Here is a 12,874-nt window from a genome sequence, read left to right on the forward strand (position 1 = left end):
GATAAACTTGGGAACACATTTTTCCATCGATGATAGCAAGCTGTCCAGGCCCTGAGGCAGCAAAGCAGCCCCAAACCATGATGCTCCCTCCACCATACTTTATAGTTGGGATGAGGTTTTGATGTTGGTGTGCTGTGCCTTTTTTCTCCACACATAGTGTTGTGTGTTCCTTCCAAACAATTCAACTGTAGTTTCATCTGTCCACAGAATATTTTGCCAGTAGCTCTGTGGAACATCCTGTTGCACTTTTGCAAACTTTAGACGTGCAGCAATATAAGGGCTGTGTAAGGGCTATTTGACCAAGAAGGAGAGGGATTGAGTGCTGCATCAGATGACTTGGCCTCCACAATCACCTGACCTCAACCCATTTGAGATGGTTTGGAATGAGTTGGACCGCAGAGTGAATGAAAAGCAGCCAACAAGTGCTCAGCATACGTGGGAACTCCTTGAGCCTTGAGACTGTTGGAAAATAATTCCTCATGAAGCTGGTTGAGAGAATTTCAAGAGTGTGCAAAGCTGTCATCAAGGCAACGGGTGGCTACTTTGAAGAATCTAAAAGATTTGTTTAACACTTTCTTGGTTACTACATGATTCCATATGTGTTATTTCATAGTTTTGATGTCTTCACTATTATTCTACAATGTAAATAATAGTAAAAATAAAGAAAAACCTTTGAATGAGTAAGTGTGTCCAAACTTTTGACTGGTACAATATGTTAATGTCATTATTTGGCAACAGTTACAGCACACCTATCTTATCTAATTAAAATGACTTTGTTAATGACCCGTTTTTTTCTACATTGCATATGTGGTGTAGATTTCAAAAAGACGATAGAGTTCTTTTTGAGATGCTCAGCTTTATAGAATTAATAAATACTGATAAAGTAGTGGAAATGTGGTCATAATTTGTGCTCAAAGGGAAATCCTACAGATTCCCATATTTCAATGAAAACCTCATTTAAATTAGTTCAGATAGGTGTGTTGTAACTGTTGCCAAATAATGACATTAGGATACTGTATGTTAAAAGCACTGTGTGAGTATCCCTTGCCAACAGACAAAGAGCTATCATTGGTTCACCAATCAGGGCGTTGATTGGCTTAGCATCAGTAACAAGGCATGATGTATAATGAAACAATTTCTTGGGGGGGGAGAATGTTTCTTTGGTTCCTTTAGGCGACGTCCTGACAACTGATACACAGGAAATTTTCTTGCAACGTTCCCATGAAACTTGTCTAGAACATAAATATCTTATGTTCTGAGGACATGGCAACCATGTTCTGTGTATGTTTGGTGGGACGTTGATGGAATATTCTCCTATCCCTCAGAAAACTGGACACATGAATGTTCTTGCAACGTTCCCATAAAACGTGTCTAGAACATTAATATTATATATTCTGAGAACATGGTAACCATGTTCTGGGTACGTTTTGTTTGACATTAAGGGGAATGTTCTAACTCTAACGCCAAAATATCCTAAAAAGGTTCTCAGAAGGTTTTTTCTAACATAGATAGAATGTTCCCCTAACTAACAGAAAGCTGCACACTCAAACATTAGGGGAACATTACGTGTAACATTACAAAAACTATCTTTCTCCCCTTGAGTTGTTAGCTGGGCAGTCATTAAAGCTGCAGGGAAGATTACCCCATTAAGGGAGGGCAATAACAGTGCGACGGGCTTGAGACGGTGAGTAGATGAAACACACAATCTGGCCGCTTTTATTACCAGGAATAGAAGATATCTATGATGCAGTTTATGGCCCTATAAACCTTTGGTCTGGCCATGGGTCTTGTTCCTCCTCTTTTCTCTCTCTCTCTCTCTCTCTCTCTCTCTCTCTCTCTCTCTCTCTCTCTATATATATATATATATGAATACATATAAATCTCTCTCTATATATATATACTGCTCAAAAAAATAAAGGGAACACTTAAACAACACAATGTAACTCCAAGTCAATCACATTTCTGTGAAATCAAACTGTCCACTTAGGAAGCAACACTGATTGACAATAAATTTCACATGCTGTTGTGCAAATGGAATAGACAACAGGTGGAAATTATAGGCAATAAGCAAGACACCCCCAATAAAGGAGTGGTTCTGCAGGTGGAGACCACAGACCACTTCTCAGTTCCTATGCTTCCTGGCTGATGTTTTGGTCCCTTTTGAATGCTGGCGGTGCTTTCACTCTAGTGGTAGCATGAGACGGAGTCTACAACCCACACAAGTGGCTCAGGTAGTGCAGCTCATCCAGGATGGCACATCAATGCGAGCTGTGGCAAGAAGGTTTGCTATGTCTGTCAGCGTAGTGTCCAGAGCATGGAGGCGCTACCAGGAGACAGGCCAGTACATCAGGAGACGTGGAGGAGGCCGTAGGAGGGCAACAACCCAGCAGCAGGACCGCTACCTCCGCCTTTGTGCAAGGTGGAGCAGGAGGAGCACTGCCAGAGCCCTGCAAAATGACCTCCAGCAGGCCACAAATGTGCATGTGTCTGCTCAAACGGTCAGAAACAGACTCCATGAGGGTGGTATGAGGGCCAAACGTCCACAGGTGGGGGTTGTGCTTACAGCCCAACACCGTGCAGGACGTTTGGCATTTGCCAGAGAACACCAAGATTGGCAAATTCGCCACTGGCGCCCTGTGCTCTTCACAGATGAAAGCAGGTTCACACTGAGCACGTGACAGACGTGACAGAGTCTGGAGACGCCGTGGAGAACGTTCTGCTGCCTGCAACATCCTCCAGCATGACCGGTTTGGAGGTGGGTCAGTCATGGTGTGGGGTGGCATTTCTTTGGGGGGCCGCACAGCCCTCCATGTGCTCGCCAGAGGTAGCCTGACTGCCATTAGGTACCGATTGTGATCCTCAGACCCCTTGTGAGACCATATGCTGGTGCGGTTGGCCCTGGGTTCCTCCTAATGCAAGACAATGCTAGACCTCATGTGGCTGGAGTGTGTCAGCAGTTCCCGCAAGAGGAAGGCATTGATACTATGTACTAGCCCGCCCGTTCCCCAGACCTGAATCCAATTGAGCACACCTGGGACATCATGTCTCGCTCCATCCACCAACGCCACGTTGCACCACAGACTGTCCAGGAGTTGGCGGATGCTTTAGTCCAGGTCTGGGAGGAGATCCCTCAGGAGACCATCCGCCACCTCATCAGGATCATGCCCAGGCGTTGTAGGGAGGTCATACAGGCACGTGGAGGCCACACACACTACTGAGCCTCATTTTTACTTGTTTTAAGGACATTACATCAAAGTTGGATCAGCCTGTAGTGTGGTTTTCCACTTTAATTTTGAGTGTGACTCCAAATCCAGACCTCCATGGGTTGATAAATTGGATTTCCATTGATTATTTTTGTGTGATTTTATTGTCAGCACATTCAACTATGTAAAGATAAAAGTATTTAATAAGATTATTTCATTCATTCAGATCTAGGATGTGTTATTTTAGTGTTCCCTTTATTTTTGGAGCAGTGTATATATATATATATATATATATATATATATATATATATATATCAGGTCCTTTGAGATCTTATCTCGAATGCCATTTGAAACAGATTTTAGAATTTCCAGATTTTCCAATGAGAAACCACCATTTCCCATTTCCTGTCTTACCATTTCATTTGATTTGATTTATTAGGATCCCCATTAGCCGATGCCAATGGCAACAGCTAGTCTTACTGGGGCCCGACACATAACAAAATAATACATTATAGGCAAAACAATTTACAATTTTACAATTGTACAATTTACATACATTTAAAAACATGAACATGTAGTGTGTATGTGTGCATCTATCCGTTACACATACACTGACTTTATTTAAAAATAGGTTCAAATAAAAATATATAATAAGTACAGTACACGTCAGTACATACACACAACAAGTAGTTCACATGGGGGAGAGGCGTTGTGCCATGAGGTGTTGCTTTATTTGTTTTTTTTGAACCAGGTTTGCTGTTCACTTGCGCTATATAAGATGGAAGGGAGGCCCATACATTATTCGAAGTGAAGTCAGGTGGATGCCACATTACCCATTTGATGCTGTTGACTCCAGTCATTTTACCCTATAGGCCTACAGGCCAATGGACGTGTACTAGCCTGTGTGTATTGTCCATGTGGTGGTTGTGTGATGTGAAGTGTGCAGTGTGTCTGAGTATTGGTTTATACGGACCTTGAACAATGAATGGTGAGGAAGTTATTGGCAGACCAACCCATCCCTCAGACTATGTGTCGATTCCAGTTGTTCATTAACAGGTGAGTTAAGAAAGCACAGGTGAGTTGACGAATCTGAGCGGAACAAAGCAGGTGTGTAAATCCATATATCCTTGTTTTGAAACAAAGCAGTCGATTAATGAAAGATTTCATAGTAAGTCGTTAAATGAATGAAAAACGTTTGAGACATTCAGAGAAGTAACTACATTTTTATAGACTGTTTTTCACACACCAATTTTGTTTTCTTTTCCAACTGGAAAAAGTACATGTACTGAATGGAATATATATTGCGTGAGAATATTGCGATATTTGGAATACAGAATAAAAGGGATGACAAGTAACTTTTTACTTTTTGGAATTATTAGAACATTTCTGGCAAATGGATTTTATCAACCCACAGCTCAATGTCTTGTCATTGAACATCTCCACAACATAATTAGTGCCAGTACAGGTCATCTAGACTGGGAAATCCAAAGACTCGCCTTATGAAAAATAGGAACATTCATTAGCTTATACATTAAGTCCTCAGAATGGCTTATAGAGGTTGGTGGGTGTGTGTCTGCTGGATGGTGTTGATCGCAGGCCGATGCGAGACGATATACCCTCACTGTCTGGATGGGATCATGATGAACGTAGTTCTGCTGGATGACGACATCTCTCCCTGGAGTATGACATTTGTCCGTAGCGCTGTGGAGAGTGCGATCCAGCTCGACGCTGAACTCCCTTGTAAAAGCTGTCCAAATGGTAAATGTAATCATAATTTAAAAACTGTAAATGAATAGAGAGTTTGCACAGGGTGTTCAAGTCCCACCGTGGCTGAGCCCCCTTAATTGGTAGTGTACAATTATCACATATAGCAGGCTATAAAAAACAACATTGGTTTATAAGGATATCCTAGGCCTACATTGTGTTATAGATGTAAGGATCTTAGCCTAACCTAAATATTTCTAGCTTACTTTCTTGTGTTTTAAGTTATCTTATCAGCTCAGATTTGATGTTCTGCTGAATTACTATCTGTGGGTCCTTAATCTTTGTTGCCATCATTATGGTGTATTGCCGTTTTCTTTTCCAAGGAGTGAAGCAAAACCTGACTGCAAACTTCCTTGGGCTCAAGACTAGTTTGTACAGCAAGAAAGGCTGCCAAAGCAGCACCTGTGAGGTGGTGGAGACCTTGAAGAATCTAACTGTGAGTGTTAACCAACTCTCACACACATACACACACACACACACACACACACACATACACACACACACACACACACACACACACAAACAAATATTCACATATCTAAGCTGCTTCTCCTTTGTTTCAGAAAACAGGCCAGGAGGGCTGGGTTTTGCTGGGGCCCACCTGTACCCATGCTACCTTTCAGATGGTTGAGTAAGTGTTGTGTTGCCGTGACACCCTTTCTCTTTTACTTCCTCTATATATATTGCCCTCACCTTTATTCAACATTTTAATAACACAGTAATTCATTACATATTGTTGTGTCATTCTCCCACTCTCCCCTGTGTGTGTCTGTCTGTCTTTCTGTCTCACATACCCTCCATCTCTCTGCCCGTCTCCCTCTCTCTCTCTCTCTGTCTCCATCCCTCTTTCTTTCTCTTTCTCTCCCTCTCGCCCTCCCTCCCTCAATCACTCTCTCCCTCCCCTATCAATGTTCCAGTCAAGAGGTTGGTCTGAAGCTCCTCATGCCCATCATCTCAGCAGGCAGCTTTGCTCTGTCCTGTGACTACAAAGACAACCTGACCCGCATATTGCCCCCTGCACGCAAGATCTCCACATTCTTCACAAAATTCTGGGACTTCAACAACAATATCAAACCCAAGTGGTCCACAGCCTTCCTCTATAAGAAGCAGGAGAACACTGAGGACTGCTTCTGGTGAGTGATTTACTTGTGGGTCGCTTGTGAGACATTTGTGAGCTGTTTGTGAGTTTCCTTTGAGTTGCTTTTGAGTCACTTGTGTCTGGACTTGTCAGTTATATTGGTGTGATATGCTGGAAAAGGGTGAAGGTGGATATTAATTGACAAGTGATTCCGTATGCTAATGGCCAATTTGATGACTGAGATTATTTATTTGTGTATATTATATTTCCTTAGATCTGATGTTGATACTGATATCATTGTATTTCCCCATCCCTCCTCAGGTACATCAATGCACTTGGTACAGGCTCAGCTCACTTTTCCTTACATGTCAAAAATACCCAAGTTATAACCAAAGCGGAAGTCCTTAGAATGGAACTAAACTCCAAAAAGAGGACAAGCAATTGTAAGTAAACTCACATCATCTCACTCCTTTCACAAATCTGGAGGATTGGCAGATAGATAGCCCACCAGGGGGAAGGCCAGCAATGGAGTGTCCAGAACATTTTGAATGGGTGGACAAGGTGGGGCACAGACCCAGTTTATGGTGGCCATAACATTTGCAAGGTGGATTTTTTTGTATATAATTATGATGGTTCAACGCATTAAATGCTTCAGCTTAGCGTTGGTACATTTTACAGTTCAAATAAATCATGAGTCAATTCCAAAAGTCTTGTTACAGTGTTTGCATTCAAGGTCAGGATTCATAAAAGGGTATTAGCATACAGCAGTAAATTCACTTGAAAGTGCCATCACAAGTGCAAATTACACTGTGACATTCGGGGGCTCTCTACTTTTCTAATTGGACGTCCTATGTGTGCATAGGAGCGAATGTAATTTTTTTATGGGCTTTATAGTAAAGACAGAATTTAACTGTAAATATGTATTTCATTTTAATATGTCATGAACACAACCAGTCATTATGTTTTCATCTGATTGTCAAATAAATCACTTTCAAAAGTAGGTTAAATACAGTAGGTTACCTGCATACGTTTGTCTACTTCAAAATAAGTCCAACGTCTGAACAATTTTTTTATTTCTTTAATTTAACCTACGCCGGCGACGCTGGACTGTGCGCCACCCTATGGGACTCCCAATCACGTCCAGATGTGATACAGCCTAGATTCGAACCAGGGACTGTAGTGACACCTCTTGCACTGCGATGCAGTGCCTTAGACCACTGCGCAAGTCGGGAGGGAAATGCACTGTGCACCCGCCATTTGAATGGAAAGAGATATCTATTACAAACACCATAAGTGTATTGACATTCAGCCTACAAAGTGGTGTGCATTCATGGAGAATTTGTTTTACAATTAAAAAAAAAACAATATAGAAAATAATTTATCACTCGTGTCTATCCGTGTTTCATAATATTCCTTCAATTCGCACAAGGCTGAATCCATTTCCCCAGAGAAAGTATCTGAGCGAACAGCTCCCCCCTGTCTTAGTATATGTAGCCCATGTACTTTTGAAGTCTGAAGTTTACATACACTTAGGTTGGAGTCATTAAAACTCGTTTTTCAACCACTGCACAAATTTCTTGTTAACAAACTATAGTTTTGGCAAGTCAGTTAGGATATCTACTTTGTGCATGACACAAGTAATTCTTCCAACAACTGTTTACAGACAGATTATTTCACTTATATTTCACTGTATCACAATTCCAGTGGGTCAGAAGTTTACATACACCAAGTTGACTGTGCCTTTAAACACCTTGGAAAATTCCAGAAAATTATGTCATGGCTTTAGAAGCTTCTGATAGGCTAATTGACATCATTTGAGTCAATTGGAGGTGTACCTGTGGATGTATTTCAAGACCTACCTTCAAACTCAGTGCATCTTTGCTTGACATCACGGGAAAATCAAAAGAAATCAGCCAAGACCCCAGAAAAAAAATTGTAGACCTCCACAAGTCTGGTTCATCTTTGGGAGCAATTTCCAAATGCCTGAAGGTACCACGTTCATCTGTGCAAACAACAGTACGCAAGTATAAACACCATGGGACCACGCAGCTGTCATACCGCTCAGGAAGGAGACGCATTCTGTCTCCTAGAGATGAACGTACTTTGGTGCGAGAAGTGCGAATCAATCCCAGAACAACAGCAAAGGATCTTGTGAAGATGCTGGAGGAAACAGGTACAAAAGTATCTATATCCACAGTAAAACGAGTCCTATATCGACATAACCTAAAAGGCCGCTCAGCAAGGAAGAAGCCACTGCTCCAAAACTGCCATAAAAAAGCCAGACTACGGTTTGCAACTGCACATGGGGACAAAGATCGTACTTTTTGGAGAAATGTCCTCTGGTCTGATGAAACAAAAATAGAAATGTTTGGCCATAATGACCATCGTTATGTTTGGAGGAAAAAGGGGGAGGCTTGCAAGCCGAAGAACACCATCCCAACCGTGAAGCACGGGGGTGGCAGCCTCATGTTGTGGAGGTGCTTTGCTACAGGAGAGACTGGTGCACTTCACAAAATAGATGGCATCATGAGGCAGGAAAATTATGTGGATATATTGAAGCAACATCTCAAGACATCAGTCAGGAAGTTAAAGCTTGATCGTAAATGGGTCTTCCAAATGGACAATGACCCCAAGCATATTTCCAAAGTTGTGGCCAAATGGCTTAAGGACAACAAAGTCAAGGTATTGGAGTGGCCATCACAAAGCCCTGATCTCAATCCAACAGAAAATTTGTTGGCAGAACTGAAAAAGCATGCGCGAGCAAGGAGGCCTACAAACCTGACTTAGTTACACCGGCTCTGTCAGGAGGAATCGGCCAAAATTCACCCAACTTATTGTGGGAAGCTTGTGGAAGGCTACCCAAAATGTTTGACCCAAGTTAAACAATTTAAAGACAATGCTACCAAATACTAATTGAGTGTATGTAAACTTCTGACCCACTGGGAATGTGATGAAGGAAATAAAAGCTGAAATAAATCATTCACTCTACTATTATTCTGACATTTCACATTCTTAAAATAAAGTGGTGATCCTAACTGACCCAAGATGGAATTTGTATTAGGATTAAATGTCAGGAATTGTGAAACTGAGTTTAAATGTATTTGGCTAAGGTGTATGTAAACTTCCGACTTCAACTGTAAGTGGACACCTGCTCGTCGAACATCTCATTCCAAAATCATGGTCATTAATACGGAATTGGTCCCCCCTTTGCTGCTATAACAGCCTCCACTCTTCTGGGAAGGCTTTCCACAGATGGAACATTAATGTGGGCACTTGCTTCCATTCAGCCACAAAAGCATTAGTGAGGTTGGGCACTGATGTTGAGCGATTAGGCTTGGCTCGCAGACGTTCCAATTCATCCCAAAGGGGTCGATGGGGTTGAGGTCAGGGCTCTGTGCAAGCCAGTCAAGTTCATCCACACAGATCTCAACAAAGCATTTCTGTATGGACCTCGCTTTGTGCATGGGGGCATTGTCATGCTGAAACAGCAAAGGGCCTTCCCCAAACTGTTACCACAAAGTTGGAAGCACAGAATTGTATGGAATGTCATTGTATGCTGTAATGTTAAGATTTCCCTTCACTGGAACCAAGGGGCCTAGCACAAACCATGAAAAACAGCCCCAGACCATTATTCCTCCTCCACCAAACATTACAGTTGGCACTATGGATTCTTGCATGTAGCGTTCTCCTGGCATCTGCCAATCCCAGATTCGTTCGTCGGAGTGCCAGATGGTGAAGTGTGATTCATCACTCCAGAGAACGGTTGGCATTGCGCATGTGATCTTAGGCTTGCGTGTGGCTGCTCGGTCACGGTTGCAACACTCACTCGGTAGTGAGTGTTGCAACCGAGGACAGACTATACCTCCTAAATCACATCAGATTTTTGTGTGCTATGCACTTCAGCACTCGCCGGTCACATTCTCTGAGCTTGTGTGGCCTACCACTTCGTGGCTGAGGCGTTAATGCTCCTAGATGTTTCCACTTCACAATAACAGCAGTTACAGATGAAGTTCTAGCAAGGCAGAAATGTGACAAACTGACTTGTTGGAAAGGTGGCATCTTATGACGGTGCCACGTTGAAAGTCACTGAGCTCTTCAGTAAGGCCGTTCTACTGCCAATGTAAGTCTATGGAGATTGCATGGCTGTGTGCTAGATTTTATACACCTGTCAGCAACGAGTGTGGCTGAAATGGGTGTCCAAATCATTTTGGCCATGTAGTTTATCTGATGCTGTCTGGCCAAAAAGAATATGACTATTTTCTATACTATTTTTGTCAAAACAGCATGTCATACTCTTTTTGACCAGACAGCATCAGATACATGGGCTACACATACTATGGGTTTTGTATCGATCGCTCGGATGCTTCCTCAGGTGAGATTGATGTCAGTGTCCGTCTCGGTCAAAGTTAGTAAAATATTCAGAGACCAATCAGGCATTGAAGGCCACAATTTATATGTCTCTCTCTCTCTCTCTCTCTCTCTCTCTCTCTCTCTCTCTCCTCTCTCTCTCTCTCTCTCTCTCTCCTCTCTCTCTCTCTCTCTCCTCCTCTATATATATATATATATATATATATATATGTATGTATATCTCACTCTCTCCTCTTCACTGACTGTGCAGTGTTCATAGTGTGTGGGACACCAGGAGATATCGTGGACCTGAAGAATGGAACTATGGAGGTTGATCCTAGTGTTGTCTTCATCCTGGTCGATCTTTACAAGTTAGTCCCCTCTCTCTCTCTCTCTCTCTCTCTCTCTCTCGCTCTCTCTCTCTCTCTATCCCCATTTCTCTCTCTGCCTCTCTCTCTCTCTCTCGCTCTCTCTCTCTCTCTTTTTTTCTCTCTCCCCAGTCTGTTATTTGTGTTTGCATTTTTTCATCTGAAAGAGTTCAACGAGGCTTAATACTGTAATCGCCTTGCTTGTCAGAGAGCACCAGTGTTTGCAGTGTCATTGACAATGCACCCATGACTCCCCACAGTGATAAGTACTACACCAATAAGTCCTCTATCCCTGCTATGAAGAACGTGTTGGTTCTCACCATGCCCAACACGAGGAACTATACTGTGGACACAGACCTGGGCAACAACGTGACGGTGAGACACCCTGCTGGGCTGGGGCCCTGTCTATCACTGTACTCTGAGGTTGCATCCAAAATGGCATCCTATTCCCTATGTACTGTACACACTAAAAACACATGGTTCTATATAGTGCCAAATAAGGGTCAATTGGCATGTAACCATAGCAGATTACTTATTGGTGCTAAATAGAGATTTTTTTTTAAGGTTCTATAAAGAACCATGCTCATAAGGTTCAACATGTAACAAGTATGGTGCTATAAAGAACCATTTCCAACAGTACCGCTATGGTTACAACCCTTTTTGGGGCTACTTTATGGAGAATGGTCCTATATAGAACCTTTCTCAATCTCAAAGTTTCATTGTAGATCTTTTTGAAGAACCATACAGGGTTTTTTATTCTGGTTAGCCATATGATATTGTTAAAATTCCATAGGTGTTATAATTGTATTAATTGACAAGTTGAATCAGGAGTTCTAGTTCTGGAACTGCTTCGGATCCCTAAGAAGAGAATTGAGAACCACTGATTGAGTCAAGTGTTCTCAATTGACACAAAGTCATACGTGAGTCTTTCACAAGACACTGACACTGACACTGGCCATAGTCATATTTAACATCTAATGGCACTACTGCCCTAAATGTTTACATTAAGAATCTCAGAAAACATCCTACAAAATATTATTTTGCTTTTTTTATTTTTATTTTGCTTTTAAGAAAACAGATGACATAAACTGGAATGACACTCACTCACAGATGCACAAAAAGAGCTGTGAGCAATCCATGCCCCAAACTATTATAATGAACTGCTGCCCCTACATTTCAATTATCACTAAAGGAGCAAAAAGTAATGCACTACTTTTGACCAGGGTGCAATCAATCTCCGCTCTCTCCAGATGAATGACTACATGGCAGCTTACCATGATGCAGTGCTGCTGTTTGGTCAGGTGATGAGAAAGATCTGGAGCAAGCCCGAGTCTGAGCTCAACCACACGGAGGTAGTCAATATCAACCACTTCAGAAACATCTCATTCGACGGTAAGAGACCAGGAAACAACACATAAAGCCATGTGGTCTGGCCTGGACATATGGCCACCGGTGTGTGTGTGTGTGTGTGTGTGTGTGTGTGTGTGTATGTCTATGTGTGTCTGTTTGTGTAGTTATGTAGATCTGTTTAGTGTAAGCTGTGTATATGTGTTTCCATAAAGGCATCGCAGGCCACTACAAGCTGGATGACCATGGGGACAGAGACGTGAATTTTTCTGTCATTTACACCACCACTGACAACAAGGTAGGTCAGCTATCATCATTTACATTTTAGTAATTTAGCAGATGACTTAAATCATTCTATCGTGTCAATTTTAATGTTTTAACACTTTCCCTGTCTCCTCCGCAGTATGAAACTTTATTTATATTCAACACTGTCTACAACTACACCAAGATCGTCAACAGTAAACCATCCTTCATCTGGGGCAGACATCTCCCAAATGACACTCCAGACCAGGGTAAGGGTTAAACTAAAGCTGAGCGAAATGCACAGAAATCCATATCACGATAAATTGCCTGAATTGATTCAGTAACAGTAAATAAAATGATACGTTTATGACATTAATGTGCACCACAGTTTTTTTATGATCCTTTAAACTACTACTACTAGTTAGATGGTTGTAGCCATCAGTTGTTCCATTAACAATTACCCATATTAGCTAACTTATTTCATTTTAAACTTCACATTTCGCTAGTATAGGCTACAGTGCATT

At 42.0% G+C, this 12,874-nt stretch overlaps 1 protein-coding gene across 3 annotated transcripts in view; it reads left to right on the top strand.

Annotated features, from left to right (window-relative positions):
• The first annotated feature begins 4,030 nt into the window (after positions 1 to 4,030).
• Positions 4,031 to 12,874, top strand: part of LOC106589536 (guanylyl cyclase C) — a 31,478-nt gene continuing 22,634 nt past the window's right edge. For 2 of the 3 annotated variants that reach the window (XM_082970368.1, XM_014179636.3), the window contains exons 1-10: positions 4,267 to 4,961; positions 5,291 to 5,403; positions 5,531 to 5,598; positions 5,885 to 6,100; positions 6,367 to 6,488; positions 10,664 to 10,763; positions 11,021 to 11,135; positions 12,011 to 12,152; positions 12,323 to 12,405; positions 12,511 to 12,619. In XM_082970368.1, the coding sequence (XP_082826494.1) occupies positions 4,748 to 4,961; positions 5,291 to 5,403; positions 5,531 to 5,598; positions 5,885 to 6,100; positions 6,367 to 6,488; positions 10,664 to 10,763; positions 11,021 to 11,135; positions 12,011 to 12,152; positions 12,323 to 12,405; positions 12,511 to 12,619 (1,282 nt within the window). In that variant the 5' untranslated portion in view covers positions 4,267 to 4,747. The other variant, XM_014179640.3, reaches the window with a different exon arrangement.

Source organism: Salmo salar, chromosome 28, assembly GCF_965601325.2.
Source record: "Salmo salar chromosome 28, fSalSal1, whole genome shotgun sequence".
Classification (NCBI taxonomy): domain Eukaryota; kingdom Metazoa; phylum Chordata; class Actinopteri; order Salmoniformes; family Salmonidae; genus Salmo; species Salmo salar.